The sequence below is a fragment of the Cylas formicarius genome, unplaced genomic scaffold, assembly GCF_029955315.1.
Source record: "Cylas formicarius isolate icCylForm1 unplaced genomic scaffold, icCylForm1.1 PGA_scaffold_12__32_contigs__length_19106922, whole genome shotgun sequence".
In the NCBI taxonomy this organism is placed as follows: Eukaryota; Metazoa; Arthropoda; class Insecta; order Coleoptera; family Brentidae; genus Cylas; species Cylas formicarius.
In genome coordinates, this window is record NW_026844225.1 from 5,699,648 (window position 1) to 5,724,695 (window position 25,048).

General features: G+C 36.1%; 3 protein-coding genes across 3 annotated transcripts; 2 read left to right on the forward strand and 1 right to left on the reverse strand.

The window, feature by feature from the left end:
* Nucleotides 1-1,931: 1,931 nt before the first annotated feature.
* Nucleotides 1,932-7,331, reverse strand: LOC132695660 (cytoplasmic FMR1-interacting protein). Its single transcript, XM_060660052.1, has 17 exons — nt 6,934-7,331; nt 6,696-6,875; nt 6,462-6,643; nt 6,079-6,409; nt 5,414-6,024; nt 5,228-5,358; nt 4,999-5,169; nt 4,861-4,943; nt 4,460-4,602; nt 4,233-4,406; nt 3,929-4,181; nt 3,691-3,869; nt 3,502-3,635; nt 2,995-3,390; nt 2,610-2,943; nt 2,412-2,559; nt 1,932-2,352 (listed from the first exon to the last, which is right to left on the reverse strand). The coding sequence occupies exons 1-17, from the start codon at nt 7,144-7,146 to the stop codon at nt 2,149-2,151; spliced, it is 3,867 nt and encodes a 1,288-aa protein (XP_060516035.1). The 5' UTR covers nt 7,147-7,331; the 3' UTR covers nt 1,932-2,148.
* Nucleotides 7,332-7,499: 168 nt separating this feature from the next.
* Nucleotides 7,500-16,007, forward strand: LOC132708841 (endoribonuclease Dcr-1). The gene is made up of 7 exons (XM_060681461.1): nt 7,500-9,099; nt 9,523-9,876; nt 9,929-10,412; nt 10,468-10,682; nt 11,493-11,706; nt 11,764-12,366; nt 12,431-16,007. Exons 1-7 carry the CDS (start codon nt 7,822-7,824, stop codon nt 14,734-14,736), a joined length of 5,454 nt encoding a protein of 1,817 aa, XP_060537444.1. The 5' UTR covers nt 7,500-7,821; the 3' UTR covers nt 14,737-16,007.
* A 3,122-nt stretch (nt 16,008-19,129) lies between these two features.
* LOC132708757 (uncharacterized) lies at nt 19,130-22,639 on the forward strand. The gene is made up of 2 exons (XM_060681314.1): nt 19,130-19,252; nt 19,916-22,639. The coding sequence occupies exons 1-2, from the start codon at nt 19,238-19,240 to the stop codon at nt 22,394-22,396; spliced, it is 2,496 nt and encodes an 831-aa protein (XP_060537297.1). The 5' UTR covers nt 19,130-19,237; the 3' UTR covers nt 22,397-22,639.
* Nucleotides 22,640-25,048: the final 2,409 nt, after the last annotated feature.

Sequence of the window (25,048 nt, forward strand, 5' to 3'; positions counted from 1 at the left end):
AGGTGCTCTGGTTCTTATTTCTTCGTTTGGACCATTTTTTCATAAGCTCTGCTATATACCTATTAAGCAGAACAATCATATGAAACCTTCCATGGTAAAATTACCTCCGTTTTTTTACCAATACCGGAGAGGCTAAAACTCCCATGTTTTGAGGTGCCGAGTTTTACAATATTTGCAATGCGGCATGGCATACTTTGATTCCAGTCTTTTTTTTTCATTTCAAGTTCTTCTAAAATACCTTCTTGGAAAATTAATTCCATTGCAAAATAACACATCTACCTCAAATTAATTTTTAATAACTCATCCATATTAATGCCTTGATGGCCTAGTAGTCTGCACATTGTATGAAAGGCCCAAGGAAGTCTATATGATTAAATAAGGGTGATACCAAAGCTAATATGGAAATTTAGCGCGCATTTATTTGAATAAAATTTATAACATCGTAGTCACAGAGTACTAAATTACGGGCTTTTTGTATTTTGTGACTTTTGTCGTAGATTACCACATTGAAGCACTGAAAGCATGCGCTATCCCAGTTGTCAGCGCCATCTAGGGAACAATTACATTACAATTAGCATCTCGTCCTATTACTTTATCTTAGAGGGCGCGGACCTTAGATTAAAAATGGTAAATTCTGTTACCATGGTTAATGCAAGGCGCTAGATTAGTCACGGCTTCCGTAATTTTTCGATACCTCTTCGACTTTATGTTCTCCTGGTAGTAAGCTTCGAAAATGTATTTGAATGGCCTGACGAGCGCAAGTCGACAAATTTTTTTTAGTGACTGGTAAATCAAATTTGAGAAAGAAAATTATAGAAAAGGCAAATTTGTTTGTGTGGATTTATTTATTGTTTCCTTTTAATTTCATCTTTCATGCACTCTTTTAATAATAACAACATGCATTGCTGACGTAGCAAAACGAATCGGTATCCCTGAGCTTACCGAAAAAATAAAATGAACGATTAACATGTACGCGCAGGTTGAAAATCTTTTGGCGTTTGAACCGTTGGGTTTATTTTTCTTAAACCATTTTTGCATTATTGAAGAATAATGACCCTGAATTTAATTTACAGTATTTTTATTTGATAAAGAGACCCATTAGTAAAGTTTTTTTTTTAAACGTTTTACAATTTATATTCTTAACTAGAAAACAAGAACAAGGAAAACGAAAATCACAATCACAGTGGGGGTTGCCCATAATTTTTTACAAATTTAAACTTTTTTAGATCTATATCTTTGTTATTTTTATATGTTTTTAGTCAAGAACAATTGATACGTAACTTGCTTGTTAATAAAATTTACGAACTCTATTCTTTTAATGCCAACTGATTTGAAATTACAAGTCTTGCCAATGATTCAAAAAAAATTGATCGCATCCGCCATCACAGTACTGCATCAATAAATTGAAGCAAATTAATCTTGATTTGTTTACATCAGCTGCGGATTTTAATACCTATAAAATGTCTTATAATGTTGCACGAAAGTACGTGGGTTTTTAATAATTTTTGCTCTATAATTATTGTCCTTAACTGAAAAACTATGTGCGGTGAGGGTTGCCGAAAGCTAGAGACAAAATCATTATCCGATTTTTATTGTACTGGTGATTTTTATTTATTTTCAGCCAACAATTATTTAATTTGTGTATTTTTCAATTTTACAAACGATTTTGTTTTGTTGTTACTCAATTTAAAATAATCACAAATTACAATTCTGGCGCATTCGCCAGTACAGAAAAAAAGAAACGCGCATCCACCACCTCAGCAATTTAGCTTTACTTTTGTTTAAATCGCTTACGAACTTTAATTTTTATTAAATGTTTTACAAGGAGAGTCACAACACTGTCTGAATTGTTGTTGTGTCTGCTAGTCATGCAGATGAGGGTTCAATGAAGGAATAAAAAGTTCACCAAATATACAAACTTTATATTAATCGGTACTTGATAAGAATCATATATATATATACACACATACTCGTGAAATACACTTTATAAATTATAACTTAGCGCCTAATGCATTATAAAAGACTATAAAAGTTTAAAAGACAATTATCATTATAAAAATGTGTTATGTTAGAACTTAATATAAATAAATTATAAGTCTATTTTTTTTATAGAAATAAAAAAGCATGGGTAACAGGAGACACGGTCCTTTAACACTGTCTCAAATGTTCTGGAGCATGATAGTGTTGGGGTTGGGGGTTCAATGAAGCATGGATCGGTGGTGGAAAACATCTCACATGTTCCACGGATAGTTCGTCATTTTCACCGGACTTTAAAAATTTATTTAAAACGGCAAAAATTTGGGAGTTCAGGACTTGAAACCGACGAATTCTGTCACACATCCTCTTCAAATTCTACAACAAAATGAGCACTGAGAGAAAATCGCAGGATTTTATTAGTTTTTCACACGTACAATTCTCTTAACCAGTTCATCTTTCATATCCACTCTTTGCACTCTTAAAATGTGATAACAAAAGTCGAGAGCTTCAAATCGACGTTGTTGGCCTAGCAAAACGATCATAGTACAACCCGCCCAATGAAGTCCTTCACCGAACATTTCCCTTCAAAAAAAAAGATTCAGATAAAAACTAAATACAAGAATAATGCGTACTCGACTGTATATTCGTTTTCACTAACTGGGATACAGTACACGAACTGTAACGCTGACCACAATCGATGAAATTCAGTACACTCATCCACATTCATCACGCCATTGGTGGGTGGAGGTCCCACCCATACTGGATCGTCCAAGAAACTGCGTAGTCTGTTTAGAACCACTTCGAAAATCGACAGACCGCAACACAAGCGTTCTCTCGTTAAAAGATCGCCTTCGCGCGAAATCATCGCTTGTTTCGCGGTACCGAGTTTTTCAATATTAGGTACTATTTGCAATGCGGCATACTTCGCTTCCAGTCTTTTTTGTTTCGTTTCAAGTTTCTCACCTTCTAAAATATCGCGTGTACATTCGATTTCGTCGCATAACGACTCCCACTTACCTTTACAAAAAGGCCTAGGCAGGATATTTTGGAATGGAGCCGCTTGTAACAGATCGCACACTTCCTCTTGTGACAACGCTTGCTCCATTAACAAACAAAATAGAATGATGTTGCCGAATTCGCGGAAATTGTGGAACAGTTCCGTTCTCGCGTCGGGATACTGAACAATATCATTTAACTGGGCGTGATAGTAACCTAATACACCTGGAGAACCGTAGTCATATCTAGGTAGCTTGCAAATTTTTGGCATGGCTTCCATTAAAGTTTTCGTGAATTGCAACAAACTTCCCTGGATAAGACTCTTGACGATTTTCAGTAATTCTTCCATAACAACTGCAATGCCTTGGTAGCCTAGCAGTTTGCACATTGTATGAAAGTGTTGAGGCCCAACGAAACCTGCAGAAACAACTGAAGCTGCAATTTAGGCGCTGATATGAATATGGACGTCAATTTGATTACTGATTGTGTCCATTTTCATATTACAGCGTGTTATCATTATAAAATTACCGGAATATTGACTATATTGGGTGGTGTACGCTAAATTCAATTGTTTAGTACCCCAAAGATAATGATGTGACATCTGAGGTGGTCTGTCCCTAGAAACGACTTGGGTGAAAGCGATTCCTCTATATTTTGTAAATCTAAAAGTTCAAAAGTACTTATAAAAGCATAAGCAAATCAATTTAATTTAATTACCTATTAGTGGCAGCGTTATAAACGTAATTAGGCAGGAAGTCATAGTTCAATTCCCAAAAAACGTGTAACGTAATTCTACCATAAGGCGCGAGAACATTGTGATTTGCTTCTCTGTACATGGAGTCAAAATCATCTAATGCAAGCCACTTGCTCAGTAATTTGTGACACAATCGGTTTACCTATATTGAACACAGTTAAGCGAGCCCTCGATAACATAAAATAATTATTCTAGTCTCACTTGCAGCAGACCGTCAAGTTCCACAACACCCGTTATATCGCCAGCTTCAAATTTACTAATCGCGAGATCTAAAGATTTTTGCATGTCCGCATTAATTCGTTGTGTAATAAGTTTATTTAAATCGATAGAACGGCCCAATAATTGCACGTGCCTTTGTTTCAATAAAGTTTCGTATCTGTTTGCCCTAGGATAAGGCAACAAGTATGCCCCAATTGCGGAGCATTCGACTCTAAAGCGTTTGTCTAAAAATATACTAAAAGAAAAAATTAACGTTGGAAACGATGTTTTCATTAGAAAAAGTCACCTGGCAGCGAGTTGCTTGTAATAAGCAAAGATTTGCTCACTGAGCTTATAAACGAACTGATCGAAGCAGAGATTCACCTCGGCTTCCACTTCATCATACAAAAATTGTTTCCTAAATATTGTTAACGCATAAAGGGCGCTGTCGTTATACAGATCCAAAGGATACAACACGTATCTAGAGTAGAATTGTTAACGAAGTGTTAATATTTATTTAAAAAAAAAACTCACTCCATCATTGAAGGTTCTTTAGTTTTTAAAATATGATCCGTTAAAATCCACGGCATGGACATGTCGATTGGAAACTGAATTCTCTTTTCCATCGTAATAAGGTCATTACATTCTTCATTGTGATGATGCCTTACGGTGCATTTCTAAATAAAAAACATTGGAAAGCTAGCCATATTGAGATTTGTTTCATAGTGGTTAGTCATAATTGAAGAAACCAATCAGTATTTTTCTATTACAATTTTATTTTTTAAAAATTAAATCAAATCGCACAGCGATTTACTATGATTTCAAAATTAAATTGCCTGCAAATTGTAGGTATAGTTAAGTATTCCCTAGCTACACACTCCCTCTCAAAAAAGAAACAAGCTACACTTTATTATTAGCAAAATAAATTGTCTTACATTTATTCTTCTTCCCATAGTCATCTCTAGATAAAACTCGCGATACCACAATTGTGACAAGTCGCAACACTTCTGAAGGTATTCTGTAAAGAATTAGGGACTTAAACCAAGTGCTTTAACTTATTAACTTACACTTACCACTAAAGCTTAATAAATAATTCCAATTAAAAGACGTCTTATGAAACTGATCAATTTGTACCAAGTAAGAACCATCTATATCTTTCCGCAGTGTCTTTTTACCTCCCGATTTTTCTGATATTAGACATTCAAGCATGGTTCTTACCATGTATAACTGAGTAGAAGATGGACCTAGAATTTTAATAACAAATAAACAAACAATAAAATAATTAATCAATTGCACACGAACCGACATTCCTTCTAGGAACTTTCAAATTAAAACCAGATTCAGGATCTTTTTTGCCTTTTAAGGCCGGATCCTGCAGTGGGTCAAAACCTCTAGACCAATCAGCACATGTCTCCCTAACTGACATTATAATACTGCAAAACAAAGATGGTGCAAGTAAAACAAATTGCCGAAAAAAAAAAAGGGTACCTTCTTATTAGATCCTTTTTATTCTTGATAGCTTTCCTTAAAGGCTCTCTTAGACTGGCCTGAACAAAATCTTGTAACTCTGCGTAAATATTCCTTCTAATAGCATCTGTAAAGACAGTTTCCATTCTAGCCATTAACACTTGGAGACCCTTAATCATTGCTATAACTTCAATAAGGGCAAATTTCTCTTCATCACTGTAATTATATCTAGTTGCCCTTTCATACTCCTCAGCTTCTTTAGGGCACTCCTTATTCTGATGATGATCGGTGGGATGCAAAAGTTTCCAAGAATAAAGTTCTGTTACAACACTTGTCCATTCAGAAAGGAGCTGAAGGCCCCGCAAAGCCAAATCAGCAGTTTCTTTATTTTCAGTATCACTGCCACATTCTTTATATGTAGTTGTAACTTCATTGCTATAGCGTGCTAATTCACTGATGTATTTCACATGATCCTCACGGATTTGAGGTAAATGAACCATAAGATCAGCTTGAGGGGATGGTGTTTGACTGCTTGATAAAGGCCATTTACTTGAGTCAAAATGTTTACTGCGTTTTATGTAATTAAAAGGAGCAATTTGCATATCCCCAAACAATGGCACTACTTCCAAGTTCTATTCAATAAAAGAAAAACTATTTCAAAAGTAAATAATAAAATAACTTTTTACCTTAAATATTCTATCAATCCTATCCAGCCTTAGCTTCTTTTTCTGATCCAATTTGTTAATATTGCACAATTCACTATCCATTAAAAACAGACCAAAACCCATAACTTTTACTAGCATATGTTTTTCGCTAGGAGTCAAGTACATTTTGGTCTCAAACATATGCACACAAATGTTTACTACATCTGCTAATAATTCTTCATAGCCTGTAATTTTCTCTAGATTCTCTTTAACTGTATCACGAATTTTATTTTGTGTAGCTAAGAACATAGATAAATTTTGTGACTCTTGCAAAGTTTGAGAATCAGACATTACTTTCAAAAATTGTGCAGCCCTAAAATTAAAATGCAAAACAGGAAATCAATGGTTTCATCAACTTAACTTACCTTCTATAAGTGGAGTAATCATTTTTAACACTAGATTTCATGTTTTTTAATTCATCTAAGACTGCAAACATGTTAATAAATTTTCCTAATGTTAGGAGATAAGCCTCAGAGACAAAGTCTTTTCTCTTTTCAGCATGACACAATCTTTTAACTTCCTGAGAAAATCTCTCAATGGCTTTCCTCTAAGAATAACACACTAAGGCAACAGAGAAACCTAATAATATTTCAACAAACCTGGAAGTACATAAAATTTAGCAATTTGTTAACTTCCGGGGCCAAAACTTCAACTGTTTTTTCATATATTTCCACCCGGTTCGGTTGTTCATTTGATTTTGGCTGTGGTATTGCACGAGAACAACACCTCCAAGTATAGAGCATCACGGCATGTTCAAGTCCTTCATCCAGAAGCTCATTCTTAAATCGTGAGAAAATCAAACAATCTAGATTAAAAGTAAATAAGAAAACAATTTACCAAACTAGCATGAACAGTGGCTTCTTCTATGTATTTGGCAATACCAGTTACAAACCCATTTCTATCTTCAAAATTTGTATCAAAATTGGCTTGATACACTACAGAACACGGCTGAGCTTCAATGCAAGGTTGTTCATCCGGTAAAGGTAATTCATCTAGAACTTCTACATTAGATAAGGCATCATTCATAGAAACCCTATCAGTTCCAGCCATTTTTTAAATGATTACTTCCTCTTGGAATATTTGCTTTAATTAAACTTTCTTATTGCTGGAACATTAGTTAGCATGGCTTATGCGATTATTGCTGATTCAAGTCCAAATAATAGTTATAGTCAAACTAGCAAACTTAAAAACAAGTAAGGCGCGGCATTGCTCATACACCAAGTACATCCCAAGTAAACAATTGTTTGTGAAACGTCAAAATCAGATCACAGACCACGGAAAACAATACGCACAAGAAGCAAGCAATATGAACTACTTTTTGAAAAACGAAGAGCTAGAGATTACATGTCTAAAAAAATCTAATTTTGAATAGATTTGTTTCATTATAATTTCCAAAATTCTCAAATTGTGGCTATTGGATGGAAAATTTATTTCATCATTTTGGGGCGAACGATCCATGTGCAAGACTTATCGTTAATTTTCTATTAGAAATTTTTGCTAGTTTTTGTTTCCTTATTAACAAAATCATATTATAGGCGAAAAATCGGTTGCAAGTGATAATAGCCGTTCGGAAAACTAACAATCATTTGCAGTTATAGAAATAATGCCGCAAAACGGGTAAAGTAACAGGATAAAAATGTGACATAACCTTCACGAACCTCATCAAACAAAAACATAACCTATATTTTTCTGCTTTATATTTATAAATTCTGAAAATTGTTTAAAATGGCTTGCTATATTAATGAAAATGTGTATACGCATACATTCACCCCCCGAGAATATCAAGTTGAATTGTTGGATTCTGCAAAAAAACGAAATACGATAGTCTGTTCCAGCACAAGTTCTTCAAAAGCATTTATTGTTGTGAAATTATTACAAGAGCTTTCCTACCAGATGCGCGGCAGTCAAAGAAAGAAAGCTCTGTTAATTTTAGACCCACAAAATGTTCATGTTATGGTATCCCATGTAAAATTTTTGACTGATTTAAGTGTAGTTAATATTGACAGTCAGACGCTTGAAGACATTAATAGATATTTCGAAGAAAATCAAGTAATTGTTACAACAGCTGAAATATGTATAAGCAGCAATATTTTATTAGACTTAAAATGTTACAACCTGCTTGTTATTGATGATTGCTTATATGGGAAAAAACAAATTATGATTAAACAAATAATGAGCAAATATAATGATTTAATCCCTAAAGAGCAACCTAGAATTTTGGGATTGACAACGGGACTTCTTGGCTCAGAGTTACAACCTGAGAGATTAGAAGCAGAATTTCAAAGATTAGAAAAACTTCTTAATGCCACTGTAGACACTTCAAGTGAAATAGTGACACTAGTTCGTTTATCTTGCCATCCACGTGAATCAATAATTCAGTGCACAACATTGAATTACTTTGAAGTTCAGGAGGCATTAATAAAAATTGTTCAAGATTGTGAAGAATTTATTAAAGAACATAGGTATGACCCTAGTGAAATTTATGAAGATGAGTTCTTAGAGGAATATAAGGATATTCCTGATCCAAAAATAACTCCTTTGGAACTATTGCATGATTACCTCTCTATTTTGGAAGATTTAGGTCCATGGGGTGCTGATAGGGCAGCAATGAACTTGCTTTCTAAAATAGAAAAATTAAAGGTGAAAACACCTTATGAGAGACATTATCTTTTACTCTGCACTGTATCCACGACTTTAGTCCGCACTAGGGCTGTATGTGACTATGAGTTTGAAAAATGTGATAGTGAAATAGAGAAAATTAAACAGTTCTCTACCTTGAAAGTCATGAAACTGATAGATGTTTTAAGACAATTTAAACCTGCTGGGGAAAAGCCTAGGACGAATGAGGAAGATAAGTCATCTGACGGTCATAACTCCAGTTTTAAGAAGACAAAAGGCAAGCCTAGGAGATTTCAACATCGACCACAGTTTGATGATATGCTGTGTGCTCTTATTTTTGTTGAAAATCGGTACAAAGCTAAAGCATTATTTGGGCTACTATGTGTAAGTTTTTTAATTCGCTTACTTAATATGCTGCTTCCAACAAAGTATTTAAAATGTAAAAAGAAAAAAAATTAGTTTGTTAATCATTTAACAGTTCTTCTTTTAGTATACTAAACAAAATTTTACAATTTATTAATTAAAGCATTTATAGCTTAACTTCATGCAAAAAAAATTAATATCTTCCCTGTTGCAAAAATGCTATATATTCGCCTGCATGAGAACGTCGTGTAGATTGAGGTAGTGATATCGAAAAAGTATGGGGTTCCCCGTTTATTTTTTGCAAAACTTTTGCGTTAAAAAAATGGAGTAATCAAATGACCTGAAATCTTTTGCTATATTTCCCTCACCGAACAGGAATTGAGATTTGCATTATGGTATTATTGGAACTACTTGTTTATATACATTTTTTTTATTATAATTCAGACTCTTTCACAATTTGATGACGATTTCTGGTGGGTATCTGCCTTATTTTCGGTTGAAAAAGTGGCTGATATAATGAAAGAGCCCCACGAAGCGGAGCGTGAGCATAAAATACAGGAAGAAGTATTGAGAAAGTTTCGTTGTCATGAATGCAACATTTTAATTTCGACGTCCGTGCTTGAACAAGGCTGTGATTTACCAAAGTGCAATCTTGTTATAAGATTTGACTTACCCACAACATTCCACAGTTACATCCAGTGTAAAGCTAGAGCTAGAGCACCTGAAGCCCATTATATATTATTTGCCAAAGACGACGAAATAGAAAAATTTGTCACTAGTTTAGCTGAATATAACGAAGTAAGTAATAATTTTGCCAGATATTCAATGTTCCCATTTTATGAAACTGTAGGTGGAAAATACGCTTCTGAAACGCTGCTCCAGTCTTGAACCTGATAAATCTGAAGAACAACTAGCAGATAGTTTTTCAAAGTGTTGTAAGCCTTATCAACCATTAAAAGAGGAAGGGTCGCCTAGTGTAACTTTGTTTAATTCTATTCCACTCGTTAATAAATATTGCGCAAAGCTTCCTAGCGATACATTTACCCGTTTAACGCCAATTTGGTATGAGGAAAAAATAGGTGATAGTTATGTATGCCATATAAGACTTCCAATCAATTCTCCTGTAAAACAAGTTGTAACCAGTCCTCCAATGCCAAACTCTTTATTGTCTCGAAGAGCTGCAGCGTTTATGGTGTGCCAATATTTGCACAAAGCTGGTGAATTGGATAATCAATTGCAACCGATTAATAAAGAAAATTTTGTACCAGCTGAGGAAGATTGGAACAACATCACTCTTGATGAAGAGTTTGATGAAACTTCCGAAGTTAGACCAGGTGGCTTGCGAGATGGTTTTTCAATTGCTCTTCGACAGTTCTCTCTCATTTTTAGGTACAACAAAGAGAAGACAATATTATTATAAAAAAGTGGCGGATGCATTAGTGCATTGCCATCCGATCATTGGTCAGCCCACATATTTTTACCAAATCGTTATGACGTTGACGTGTCCTCTTCCTGAGGAGCAAAACACCAGGGGTAGAAAAATTTACCCGCCTGAGGAGTCTCCTCAAGGTTTTGGCATTTTAACCAACAGGGAAATACCAAAGGTTGAGTAATAAAAAATAGTTTATTTCTAGTTCGCTACATTCGAAATCAAAATGTTCAGATATGGTATGATAAAAAAATATTCAAAATTTACAAACAAGCGCCGACGGAGAACTAAATGTATGGTAACCATCCAGTCCAAGGAAGTCAAATTTCACCCTTTATAAATAATTAAAATATACTCATAGTTTACTTCAAATTTGAGACATTTTGAGAAACTGCCATTCCTACATATGGTACACTGTTTATTGCTTATTATTACTTATTTATTAATTGCTGTTTATAATAATTTAAGATGATTTTTGTTAGCGTCCACCATGATGGAGTCGCGTTGCTGTAATTATAACCACCAAGTTTTTTTTTTGCTGGTGTGCTTGTATTTTTCTCAACTCTTTTTTACATTTTAAAGAAAATTACATTTTTAATACTACCATCGTAGTTAGGCATACTGGTGGCAAATTAGGAACTGTTTTCCTTATTTTTCTGTAGAGAATTATTCTCCCAAACTTTTGTGAGTGTTAGAGTTCCTCAAATATAAATAAAAATAACGGATAAGTTGGTATTCATCTTACTAACGAATTCTTTTCATCCTGTAGGTGAATAGGTAACTGAGACTAAGAATAAGAAATGTTCAATTTTTGTATGTTTTTTGTACTACTCATTTATTTTAGTTATGTTACTGAATTAATGTGAGTTACGGACGGAAACTTGCTTTGTGTTCTGAAATATTGCGAGTACTCTCGCAACTACGAATTTCGTTTAGTTTAGAAAATTATGAGAGAAAACCCTTTAATATTTTGAATATATTTTAGATAAGTGCCTTTCCAATATTTACAAGGTCTGGTGAAGTTGAAGTTGAGCTTCAGCTTTGTTCAAAACAGGTCATCGTTGACGAAAAACAGACTCACAAAATTCAAGAATTTGTTAACTACACGTTTACTACCGTACTGAGGTTGCAAAAATATCTGATGCTATTTAAACCTGAACTGTCTGACAAAAATTACCTAATAGTCCCTACTATTAAAAGTAAGCTTTAATCTAATGAAATCGTCTGCTGTAGTTGGATGAATATGTCTATTTTAGCCGACAAAGGAATTAACATTGACTGGGACTTTATTGATCTTATCTATGATAATCTACACTTTGTCCCGAAAATGATACCCGACGAAGATAGAAAAGATTACAAATTTAATATTGACGATTATAAAGATGCAGTAGTTATGCCCTGGTATCGCAATCAAGACCAACCACAATATTTTTACGTAGCTGAAATTTGCTCATTTTTAAATCCAACATCAGCTTTTCCCGGCTCTGAATACAAATCGTTTGAACAATACTATTTATTGAAATATGATATTCAGATACAGAATCTGGAACAATATTTGCTGGATGTAGATCACACTTCAGCCCGCCTTAATTTTCTTACGCCCAGATATGTAAACCGAAAGGGCGTTGCGTTGCCTACGAGCAGCGAGGAAACTAAAAGGGCTAAGCGTGAAAATTTGGAACAAAAACAAATTCTTGTACCAGAACTGTGTTCCATTCATCCATTTTCAGCCTCTTTGTGGAGGAAAGCTGTAGCGTTACCTTGCGTTCTCTACAGAATTAACGCTCTTTTGCTAGCTGATCAAATTAGAACAATTGTTGCGTCACACTTAAATTTGGGCAAGACAAAATTGGATGACGGTAAGTTACCTATCACGATTTTCTAATTATCCAACTGTAGGTAATTGGAATTATTGTTTGGCAGACTTTAAGTGGACTCCATTAAATTTTGGATGGAGCTTATCTGATGTTTTGAAAAAGTCAAGGGAAGACGAAATGAAGAAACAAGAAGAGAAGTTAAAATTGTTGACGGAAATGGCTGAAGAGAAACTGGACGAGCTAAAAATAATCAATTTGAACGTTGATTATGAAGACCCTGTAAAATCTGATTCAAATAGTTTGGAGGAAGAGGATGAAGAGGAAAGTTCGGCAAATGCCAAATGGGTGGTTGGAACGTGGTCTAATGATATGGCTCAATCTAGTCAAGCAGATTTAGGCGGTCTGGTAAGGTATGTCTCCCCAACCAGCTGGTTACAAGGAAACGCTTACGACGATGACTTTTCTGATGATATGTCGGATAATTCCGATATGGAATCGGAAGAATCCAGTCACGAATGGGGCAGATTGCGTATTGAATTTACCGGGGATCATCAAGCTGAAGCATTAGATGATGACGAGTCCAACGAGGATGAGCTGTTTTTTGTTGAAGATATGAATGCTTGGCAAGTCGACGATAACAGTCAAGAAACTGATAGACTGAGAAAAGAATTTACAGCAGCGTGTCTCAGAAATAAGGAATACATTTGGTCGAGCGGGATTTTAATTAAAAACTGCGAGGAATTCGAAAAAAAATCGCAAAATAATTTGACGAAGGATATTCTGCCCATATGTCCCGAGAATTTCGATTTCGACTCATTGATGATTGGCTCTATCAACGCGGATCAGCTGCCGTCTAGTCCTCGAGAACCTTTTGTTAATACTTATCTTATATCAGAGGAGCAACACAATTTTACTTTTGACGAACAGCCTAATTTAGACACGCACCCTGGTCCAAGTCCAAATGTTCTTTTGCAAGCGTTGACAATGTCGAACGCAAATGACGGAATTAACTTGGAAAGGCAAGAGACTGTGGGGGATTCCTTTCTCAAGTACGCGATAACGACCTATCTTTACAAAACTTATGAAAATATTCACGAGGGCAAGTTAAGCCATTTACGATCGAAACACGTCAGCAATTTAAATCTATACAAGTTGGGTAAGCTGAAAAATTTAGCCGAATACATGGTGGCGACAAAATTCGACCCGCACGACAACTGGCTTCCTCCTTGTTTTTACGTTCCAAAACAGCTGGAAGATGCTCTCATCGATGCGCAATTCCCTGCGAATTGTTGGACCGTGGCTGACATGGCGGCCACTAGAAATATGACGATAGATGAAATATGTACGTTGGTGAGAGAAAGGGGAATTTACTCTCTTCCAAATATTATCCCTTACAACCTGGTGACTCAACATAGCATTCCTGATAAAAGTATAGCAGATTGTGTGGAAGCTCTGATTGGTGCCTATTTGATTGAGTGTGGGTCTAGAGGAGCGTTGTTGTTCATGGCTTGGCTTGGCATCAAAGTTTTACCTAAAGATCAAGATGGTAACTATGGACACTTGGATCTTCCAAAATCTCCATTATTAAGGAATATACCAAACCCGGAAGAAGAATTAGAGAAGTTGTTAGACGGTTATGATGCTTTTGAAAAGCATATTGGATATAAGTTCAGAGATCGCGCTTACTTGTTGCAAGCCTTCACGCATGCTTCTTATTCCCCTAATCGGCTGACTGACTGTTATCAAAGATTGGAATTCCTGGGTGACGCACTACTGGATTTCATTATAACAAAAGCTCTTTTTGAAGACGTCAGAATGCACTCCCCGGGAGCTTTAACCGATTTGAGATCGGCTCTAGTTAACAATACAATTTTCGCTTCTCTAGCGGTGAAACACGGATTTCATAAATACTTTAAGCATCTTTCTCCGGGATTAAATGAAGTTATAGAAAGATTCGTCCGACTACAAGAAGAAAGTGGCCATACTATTGTCGATGAACATTATCTTATTGATACGGAGTGCGAAGAAGTAGAGGATATTGAAGTGCCAAAGGCTCTAGGGGATGTTTTTGAATCTGTGGCGGGGGCCATTTATCTAGACTCAGGAATGTCACTGGACGCCGTATGGAGGGTGTATTACAGAATGATGAAAGCAGAGATAGAACAATTTTCTAATAAAGTACCTAAATCGCCAATTAGAGAACTCCTAGAACTAGAACCTGAAACCGCCAAATTTGGACGCCCGGAAAAATTAGCAGATGGAAGACGTGTGAGGGTGACTGTTCAAGTTTTTGGGAAGGGTACATTTAAAGGTATCGGTCGGAACTACAGAATTGCCAAATGTACTGCTGCCAAATGTGCTTTGAAACATCTGAAACGAAGAGGATTGCTCAGGAGCAAAAATTGTAATTAATGATAAAAACGTACGTGCCATAGTGTAAGTGCTAAAATTGCCTGCAAATAAGCGCACATCTTCTTACTCTTGACTTAGTTTCTATAAAAAGAAAACGCAAACAGAAAAATGTCTCACTTACGTAATTTACGTACTAACTGATCTCAAATCATTACCCACCTCTGGTAGGCCAAATTTTTAGAAAGAATACAATATAGTTTCTCTGTATTAAGCTGGCCATCAGAGATGATTATTTTTCTAGTCAACGTTGTCCTTGAACCCTTTATGTATCTCCCACTTTATCCTAATAATATATGCTAGGCTAGTTGGATAATAAATAAACAATATTATCGGTAAGGATTGTTTGTAAATTAAATGTGCAGGTAGTTTTTATACCGGTAGGGGATTTTTAAGTCTACCAAAAACTCAGTATTAGCCGGAGTATATGTGTAAAATCTACATCACACTATTTTGAGTTATACTTTTAAAAATAATTTCAGAACTTTGTGCAATTCACATACCCAAGAAATATTTTAATTAAACTATTATATTATACTCCAAATATATGTATTTCCGCCAGCAAAACTTCTTATTAAAAAATGCAGAAGTTATATTTTTCAAAGAGGAAACCTTCCCCAAGGTAAAATATTTATAGCAAGGCTGTGAATTGGGAAAGGTAGCGACTTTGCTTCTAAAGAGACAAAAAAGAAGCTGTTTCTATGACTATCGAACACAGGGTGCACCTCACCAAAGATGCGAGAATTTTTGTTTGTATAAAATACCACAGGGTTCCAGCGAGACGAGATGCCCCCTTTTATGATACACAAAGTGTATGTATATATTCACTTAGTGCGTAATTTATGACGATAATAACGTTTTTTATTCAAATATGGCCATCTTCTTGTGTATGTATAGTTAGGTAAAAAAATTTACATAATGTTACTCTATACAATATGCAACTGGGGTTGTTGGGTAAGTATTCGTTACATTCCGTTTGCCTATTGCTAATTTACAACGGCGTCAATTAGTTTATTTGTCGATATTCATTTTGTCCTGATCCGTCTGGATGATTTTCTCTAATTTTTTTTTTCAAAAGTAGTACAAAGTTTAGTTTTATATTTGTCGCCAGAATGACTTTTGGTTTCATTTAATAATGTGATAAGTGGCAGCTTGTGATATCACTGCACACTTTTTTTAGTAAGTTAATTGTATGTACATGTTCGGTTTAGTTTTCTGTAGAATTGTTTTTTGTTCGTTTTTTCTAGCATAAACTTTTTTAATAAAGTTTTGTATTAACGTTTATGATTGGCTTTTCATTCCACCCTTTCCATTTAACCGTTTCAAATGGCTTACCCAATATACAAAAATATACCTGTTAGAAATGGAGCTTCTAAAATTGAGTGAGCTTTAAGTATTCACAATTACAACGTCAAAATACTGCAAAACAAAAGATTTGATTGTTGGATCAAAAGTGAACTGTAGATATAATTATTGGAGTTATTTGTGTGCAATGTGTGCAATATTCTTAATTTTCGAAAAAAAAAATGTTTTCATTGAAAAGCATCTGAATTTGTACACCTGTGACGTTGTGTGCAATCTCCGTCGTATTCCGAAGAAAGAAAGTTATTGACCTTTAGGATGGTCTGTCTGAGCTGAAGAAAGTCGTGATGTCAGTCAGAGGCGTGTTCTTGAGTGTGGGAAAACAATAAAAAAAACTAGAATTTTGGTAAAACACGCGTTCATTAATATGCCTGGTGTCATATCAGCGAGTGTTACTTTCTCTCGAAAGGGAGACGATAAAAATTCAATAACCGGCTTATGTAAACGATAGGTAAGAACTGTTGTACAGCTTGTCTGTTTGCAACAGTTTCTATAAATGTCGTCTAATTCTGGAATGCCACTGACTTAAATGAAGCCACCAACAATGTACGAGGATATCCGTACACAATTTTCTACTTTACTTTTCATTTCAAAACGGAATGGGACAAGCCCACATTTTTGTGTTTTTATTGCCAGCACTGAGTACAATAAAATTTAAATAAATTAACACATCGGGCACCCAATGAATGGCGGGCTTGAAAATATTTTGCAATGTCAAGGAAGTCGGCACACTTACGTTTTTGTTTTCACTATTTGGTATTTGAAACCGGATATGGTGCCGCGTTTATTTAAAAAAATCGAAAATTGATTTTTTTTTCAAATCTTGCTGCGGCGAACTAATTCGTAAAAAGCACACACGAGAAATCGAAACACATGAAACGAAATGAAAGTCGTGGCATACATCTGTTGCCAATAAAATAATTTTTTTGAAATTTAATTTGCAAACAAACGTACGTTTTCGTGGTACATAAATTTTTATACGTAAGCTATTATCTATGTAACTGAAGTCGTAATTATTATGTGCAGTTTGAACTTTCTCTGAAGAGTGTCAAATTATGCGCGAATTTAGTTCAGGATCATTTTTACCGTTGATGCGACAATACGATTTAGACAACATTTACAGTGAACACGCTCCGTCGACAAACAAACACTTTAATGTAGTTAATTAAAATTATATATGTTTTGCCCATGAATGTAAAATCTTTAGCGCTCACAAATTTAGCACACCATTGGCGCACTTTTTTTTCATCGACATTAATAAAAAGAAGGAAAAGAAATTCTTCAGATGCCAGGATAACGCATAGGGGTTAATTAATTAAACCTATCAAAGTTTTTTCTTCAAATAAAGTGTGCTAATACTGTACTGCAGTTGCGACTCGACGCCTATGTTGCTGGTTACGATGCTGACAGTGATGTTTACCAAGACCTGTCGGTGAAAGCGAGACCTTGGGAAAAAGAATAATTTGAACTTGGAGTGCGAATGCCGCAATCGACCTACACCGCATTCTTAGCTCATGGGTCATTATTCTCATGCAGACGTTGGGATTTTGTGAAAATCGCACAATTAGGTGAATAATACACGTCGACACAACTGAGATCTTAAACTTGACAACCGCACGATGGCGAATCAAACAAAAGCTCGTTTTCAAAAATTTCTTTCTATTTTTCTTTTGACAAAATCATAACTTTGCACCAATAGAAAATAAAAAAGAAAAATGGCCGTAAACGTTCAACGCGATACGCAAAAAGGAAGTCGAAAAAAAACTTAATTATATATTAATATACAAAGTTAAATTTAATGAAAAAACTAATTTTTCGGGAACCAAACCACGCAGAAGCTAAATTGTAAAAATTCTCCGCGTATCTATTGCTAAACAAACAATACGTACATAGAAAGTTGAATAATGAATTTAAACGGCTTAAAAGTTTTTTGATGATTTGTAATAAAACAGCCATGGGGTTTGAATATCAAATGCCTAAATTTCACTATAGCATTTCGATTTCACGTTGGTGTCTTCACTTCCATCAAATGCGTTATTTAATTTATTATCCCACCATTAAAAAAACTATGCCATAGTCTACTGAACAGTTTAACCGTAGCTAATATCGTTTGCCTACTATCTAATAGGTAATCTACATCCGCACGTAATATGCGCATCATATAATTCATGTAATAATTGTTTATTGTTTATATTACGCTAAGTTTCATTTTATAAATCACGTGAATGGTTTCAAAATGACGACTCGACGTATGCTATTTGTAGTATTGTATTATTCTGGGAACGGTTTGAATATTCATTGCGAAAACATAATTTCATTTTTAGCGGCCAAGTTTCTCACGAGAGCACAAAATCCCAGCGTTGATCCGCTCATAAAACTATAATATTTATGTCTTGTTCAAGATCACGTACCCTACTGTCTTAAAAAAAAATTGTAGAACCGATATTGCGCTCTGAAAACCTTTACCTACCCATTGTTGCCTTTTACGACTCTCAAGTCGTAGGGTTTTTAAACTACTAAACCGCAACATCGACACCATTTGGCAACAAAAAAAAACGCTTTGATTTTCAATAGAGTGCATTTACAATTAATGCAACGTCAATATAACAAAAATCCCCCATGCACGTGTTGTGGTTTTCAGTGCAAATGACTAAAACTAATTATTGCTTGGGCACCGACCAGAACTAATCACCGCGGCATTTTGATTTTGGGGCAGGTTAATCATTTCATGGATTATCTATTAAAAAATGTAACGCGGTGTCTTCGTCTATTTTAACGAAAATTTCGCAAATTTTTCAATAAAACGTCCGCATGTGGACAAAAATTAAATCCTACCGAAATTTATGGGCACATCATATAGTTTCGTGATACTTACAACAACTGGGCACGGCTACTTTCATTACCTACTTTCTCTCTTAAGTCCGCCTGATGTGATCTCAGACTGAGTGTGTTCAACCTTCCTCTTCTTCTTTTCGTTAGGTGGGGAGAGGATCATCTTAAATCAAAATTGTATAGTAATTCTATATATTCTACTCTTTCATTAAATGCGAGATACAACCGAAAAACCGAGTCAGGTATGCACACGGTGTTGGTGGAGTTTTAGTGTGTTAGTGTTTCATATATTTTTGGATTACCTCTGGATATGTGGCCGCAACAGGTTAGTAGTTGGCCGCTTTTTGTTTTTTCTATTTTGAAAATATTAATTACCTATTCCAAGAAGGTATTTTCATAAAATATTTTCAAAGGCTGTATCTAAAGATACGAGAATGTTTGAATAGCAAATAATTAACTTTAATTAAATTGCGACTGCAAACGTAATAATCGTCAATTAATGTAGAATTTATATGCGAATGTACGTAAATAGATAATACAAGTGTTTCTATTCAGAAATGCGTGTGCACTGCTTTAGAAATTTGCGGATTTCGATGTTTTTTGTTACCACTAGCCGATTTTCTGCTGAAACAATTTTTGAAATAATCAATATCTCACGTTAAAAATATAAAAACCTATAAAATAAATATTTGGTGTGCCTACGGTTTTTTGAAAATGATTTTGGAGATACACCGTGTACTAACTTTAGGAAATTCGTCAGTTGTAGCCCTCAAGTTAGTCAAAATAAATGCAATATTAATACTAAATTACACTGAATAGGATGGGAAACTGAGGACATATTTAATTAAAAAAAGTGAGGATGCCCTTGATAATGATAATTCTTAATACGTTTTACTTTCACAGTCAGGGTCAACTTTCATTTCGATTGTTGCACTGTGCCATCGAATCCCGTTTTTTTATTGGTAACTTTCCATTTTTTTTTTTGCAGATATTTGTTGTATTACTGTCAGCATCGCTGACATTGCAATATGTTGCTGCTGTTATCAACAGTGGCCAGTCTCAAAAAGTTGAAGAGCCGATCAAAACCAATTCCGAAAGCACCGAAGCAGAAACTACCAGCTCCACTGCAGAAAAGGATTCCATCGCAGAAAGTTCTGATACAGCCAATAGGCGGGAGGCTCCTTTAGACACCTACGGGCTGCCAGGCAATTCATATTTGCCTCCGAGTCCGATAAATATAAATCTTCCAGTACCTGTATATGGTGTGCCAGATGCACCTTCAAATAATGTTGTTTATCCTGCGCCACCACCTGACATTCCGCCTCCACCAAAGCCTCTGTATGGACCTCCCAGCATTTCCGCCACTTATGGAGTTCCTCATTCAAAACCGTCGTTAAATTTTCTCCCCCAATTGTCCACCAATTATGGAATACCACCCGTTAAGTACGGTCCACCTTCTTTGCCAACCAATCTGTTTGCCCCCAAACCGGTTTATGGACCTCCAAAGTTACAGTATGGGCACCCAAAACCACAGTACGGCCCTCCAAGTAAACCTATCAAATTCCACAAATATCCACCGAAAAATTTCAATCCAAGACCACCCAAACCAATCTACGGAACTTCGGTGGGATTCAAAGATAATTTTAACTCAAATAAATTGCACTTCAACAGCTTCTTTAATTCCAATACGCTTTCAACCGGAGCCAAATTCTCCAATTTATATTCCGGAGTTTCTACTCTCACACATCAATATGGAGCTCCAGTTCTACCACCACCGAAAAAAACAGTTACTATACAATACGTAAGCTCAAACTCTGGGGGCCATTTATCCAGTCAATACGGCGTTCCGTCTGCTAGTGTCGCTTATGGACCTCCACAACCATCTCCAAACCCTAGACCACCTCATCCAGGCGCACCAGCTCCACCTACACCTCCGGATATTAAGTACGACGGATGGCAGCCCATTCCCGGATTAGTTTCGAAAAGACCAATAGACGATGTTCACCACGTGACCGGAGAGGGAGCTTATAATGATTTGTCTCCACCGCCCTTGCAACATAATCACTTGGGCGATACGTACGGTGCACCACCAATCAGTTTGGGTATTAGTGGAGCGACCAGCGGTGGATACAAACAGGGAATTAGTGATTCATACGGGGCGCCTTTAAATACCGTTACCGGCTCTGGAGGGATTGTCGCTTCTTCTGGAGTTGAAGTCCATGGCAAGCACATTGCTCAGTCCGCAAAAAGCGAAGCTTATAGCGGTGATAGTATAGGTTTGGTTCCTCCCAGCGGAGTTTACGGTGCACCTCCAAGCGGTCAACATGGCACACAGTTATACTCCAACGCTCACGGATTTGGGGGTTCACTCCAATTTGGATCCATACAAGGACACAAACCTGAATTTAGTTCAGGTTCTTCTTATTCGAGCGACTCTGTAGCAGCACATCCTCCGGAACCGTCATCTCTTTACAGTTTGCCTAACGAAAGGGTGCCAGTTTCTTTCCAAAACTTGGTACACGGATCAGCAACGTCAGGGCTACATATAGAAGGAGCTAGCGCGTTACCTCTTACGAGTTATAACGTCCCCTTGGGTGCTATTGATGGGTCTTACAGCCTACCGCCAAGCGGTTCTAGTGTAGGATTGGATTATAGTCAACCTCCAGTGACTATAGATTTGACACATGGCAAAAGCAACGCTTACGACTGCAGCCATAACAAACAGCAATCGATTCCTTCTCAAGCGTATGGAGTTCCTACCGATAGCTACACATCGAGTCTTTCTACTAACACACACAATGTTGCATCACACGCCAGTTATGGCGTTCCCCAGCCACAATTGTTGGTGCCATCATCCGAATACGGAGTGCCAGATTTACACCACAGTTCGTCAGTGAATTCGGAAACTAAGGTAAACGCGATCAACGAAGAAACTCACGGCAAATCCTACGGCAAATCGGTAGCAGCAAGTTTCGGACCAAACAGCGAGTTGGTAGAGTCCCAATCCATCGATTTGAACAACATTCCCCTCCAAGGTACCCAAGGAAGTTATACTCTGCAAATTCAATCAGCGGACGGGTCGCAAAATCAGGTGCCTCACACTCAATTCTTGAACGAAGGGTTGCTGCAGTCGATTTTACAAGCCATAGAACAGCCGGGAAGAACTCCACAGAGCGGCGCTGGAATTCCTATAATTCAGTTGCAGCAAAGCGTCGAACAAGGCTCATACGCATCGAATGATACGATTAATTATCATCAAAGTCAGTATTTAGATAACAATCCACAAACGTCTCAAATAAACGAGGTGTTAGTCGACGCGCCCAAGACCCAACCAAGAGACGAGAAAATTAGCGACGGGGATAATGAAGAGACTCTTCAAATGTTGGATACAAGTCAAATAGCTCTGTTTTATAAGAAAGCCGATGGAAGAAAGGACGACGTTGCCATCGTTCAAGCTACTGATTATTAATTATTAAGTGCGTCGACTGATTTGCGATGCCAGTTGCTCAAGTTTTAAGTACAGTGTTTTTTTCATTTCCGCCTCGCCGCATCAGCGATTGCCGACCATATCGTCTTAAATGAACAAAGGCGTTAATTGTAAAAGAAAGTTAAAACTATGGTTCGGTTTCGAGGGCGTTTGTTTAAGCATAAAATTTAAAATTCGACGATACCAAATGCTCTTTTATTTATTTGCTATTATTTATGTACAATTTACAACGAATATATTAATTTTATAAACGGGTTATGTTTCATTATACTAACACGTCAATTGATACTAAACCGCCATTACCATTAATCGATGGTAATATAATTAGTTACGTATTTAGCATGAAATCAAGGCATTTGTAATATTCATGGACAGGATCTATTTTAAGCAATTCAGTTGAGATTCCAGTTATCGCTAATACACATTAGACATTTCTTAAGACTAAACCATTTGGCAACCTCAAATATTGCGTAAACCTGCAACAAAACGAAACGAAAATATCAAATATTCTCATTTTCGACGTTAAGGTTTATTTAAAGGTAATGAATATTCAAGACGTGAACCGATTTTCTTATTTTCCGACGAATTGTCGTTCCAAATTAATAGGCTCCGCTTCTCCCAGGTTGCAAAAAAACCTTTTTATAATTTATAAATTACACAATGATTCCCATAGCACGGAAATCGGGGAGTTAGGTAAAAGAGACATTATTTAATCAGACGTAGCTGAATTTAACTTCTGGCAAGCAACGGGGAGATGATGCTTTTAAAATTCATGACTTTTTTCCTTTAACGTGGAGCCAAATTAACGAAAAATCCGATCTAATTTAAATTTAATTACATATTCATTTTCCTGGTGGGAAAAATGTCAACAGCTGCCGTAGAGAAATTTTCAATTTAACCGGTAGATGTTGCGACAGTCGTTAGTTTTGATGGGGGCGATACCCACGCGCTGCGTTATAGATCAAGCCGGAAGGAACTTTGTGCTTTTCCCTAGCTTACGAATTAATTTACTTTTCGCGGAAATTTATAGATTGTAACATGGCAAAGGCAGGGTTACTTTGTTTTTCACAATTTTCCTGCGGATTATGAAGCAGCTTCCGCGAGTGTAAATTTGTTTTATATATTTTTTATTATTGGGTGGGGGTTTTCCTCCTACTTAAAGCCGATCTATTGTTCAAGTACATAAAAGACTGAGCTTATTTTCACTTGGTCACTGCGGCTGTTATTTCTAACAACCCTTTTCTTCGCCGGTGTTTATTTTATCGAATGGCCTCTGACGGGTTTCTTTTAGAAAATGCGACAGGGCAACGCGGTCGCTTTATTCGGGGAGCGAATTTCATTTAATATCATCCCTTCGCGAATATTGTTGGATTAAATAGAACGGAAAACTAATCCCGAGGAAAATGCGAAAGTTGCACTCGTATAGGCCGTTCCATTTAATTCAAACATTATTACGTGTCTGGGTAATCGGCTGTTATTTTTACTTTATTACTACAGAATAAGAACGAATCGTTTCTCGCGCTTTACTTTTTGTTGGCAACGAGCTGCCACCGAAGTTGCCGATTTAATTATACCGAGCAACAAAATGGGACATGATGAATGGTAATAACGCTGAAACGTTGCAAATAAAAGTTGGATGGCGCTGAAACTTACCGCCAGTTATATTAAATTCAAACTAGTTTTCAGTTGAAACGGAAAACAACTAAGAGAAAAGTCCAAATCGGAATTAAATCACCGCCAAAACCCACTCGCAACTGAAAACAAGTTTTCCGTTCACATAAAACGTTTCTCTAATAAAAATAATTTCAAATTTGTACCAAACGTCGCATAACTTTTTGTAGCGGGCAGTAATGTGTACAGTCATATTGCTATTAATAACTTATTAACCGCTAGCTAATTCAAAAAGAAAGATGACCCAGAAGCATGCACTCACATAAGGTGACTCATATGTACACTTTTCTCAAATAGTTTTATTCACTTTTCGATTTTAGTTAATTTTAAATGGAACGCATTAATTTTACTTCGTTTTTGGATTTGTCATTGTTATTGGAAAATCAGTATATTAAGAAAAGCTCGCAAAGTAGATATAGATCAGCTAGTAATTTTTCCAAAAGGAATATACAGGAATGTCGATACAAAGAATGTTCCATAGAATAGAATATTCTTTGTATCAACATATTTCGATTTCGATAAAAGCATTATGAAAGAAGGATACTACTAGATATGCGATTTTACTTTATATAAAATTAAAGCAGGCTTTGATCAGTTTTTGTTCAGCACATATAGCTACTAGATATATGCTGACAGTACAGGAACTCATGAAGCAACCATGTATTTTGTTTTTTGAGAAGGTCCAGTCAATGTGCACATGAGCGAGAGCTAAAATTTCGTTTTTAACCAATGACAGCTCTAATGACGTAGGACACATAAGACCTTGCGCCTTTCAACAAACAACATGGCTACTGACGGATCGTCGATGTCTGGAGCGGCATTTTTAAGGCAGTATTTTCTGAAAATATGTCGAAGTCCTATTTAATTTTCAAGCAAAACAGGAGTTAAGGTCTGAAAAAGCAGTGCAGAATTACAGCGTCCACGTCGGCGTCAGTATAATTTTGTAATTAATTTGGCATTTTT

Coding starts and splice junctions, on each gene's coding strand:
- LOC132695660 (XM_060660052.1), bottom strand. CDS start 7,146: ATGGCTGGAACTGATAGGGTTTCTATGAATGATGCCTTATCTAATGTA. Junction 2,560..2,609: donor GAAAACGAATATACAGTCGA/GTACGCATTATT, acceptor TTTTTTTTGAAG/GGAAATGTTCGGTGAAGGAC. Junction 2,353..2,411: donor ATGAACTGGTTAAGAGAATT/GTACGTGTGAAA, acceptor ATTTTGTTGTAG/AATTTGAAGAGGATGTGTGA.
- LOC132708841 (XM_060681461.1), top strand. CDS start 7,822: ATGGCTTGCTATATTAATGAAAATGTGTATACGCATACATTCACCCCC. Junction 11,707..11,763: donor AATAGTCCCTACTATTAAAA/GTAAGCTTTAAT, acceptor TGTCTATTTTAG/CCGACAAAGGAATTAACATT. Junction 12,367..12,430: donor CAAGACAAAATTGGATGACG/GTAAGTTACCTA, acceptor ATTGTTTGGCAG/ACTTTAAGTGGACTCCATTA.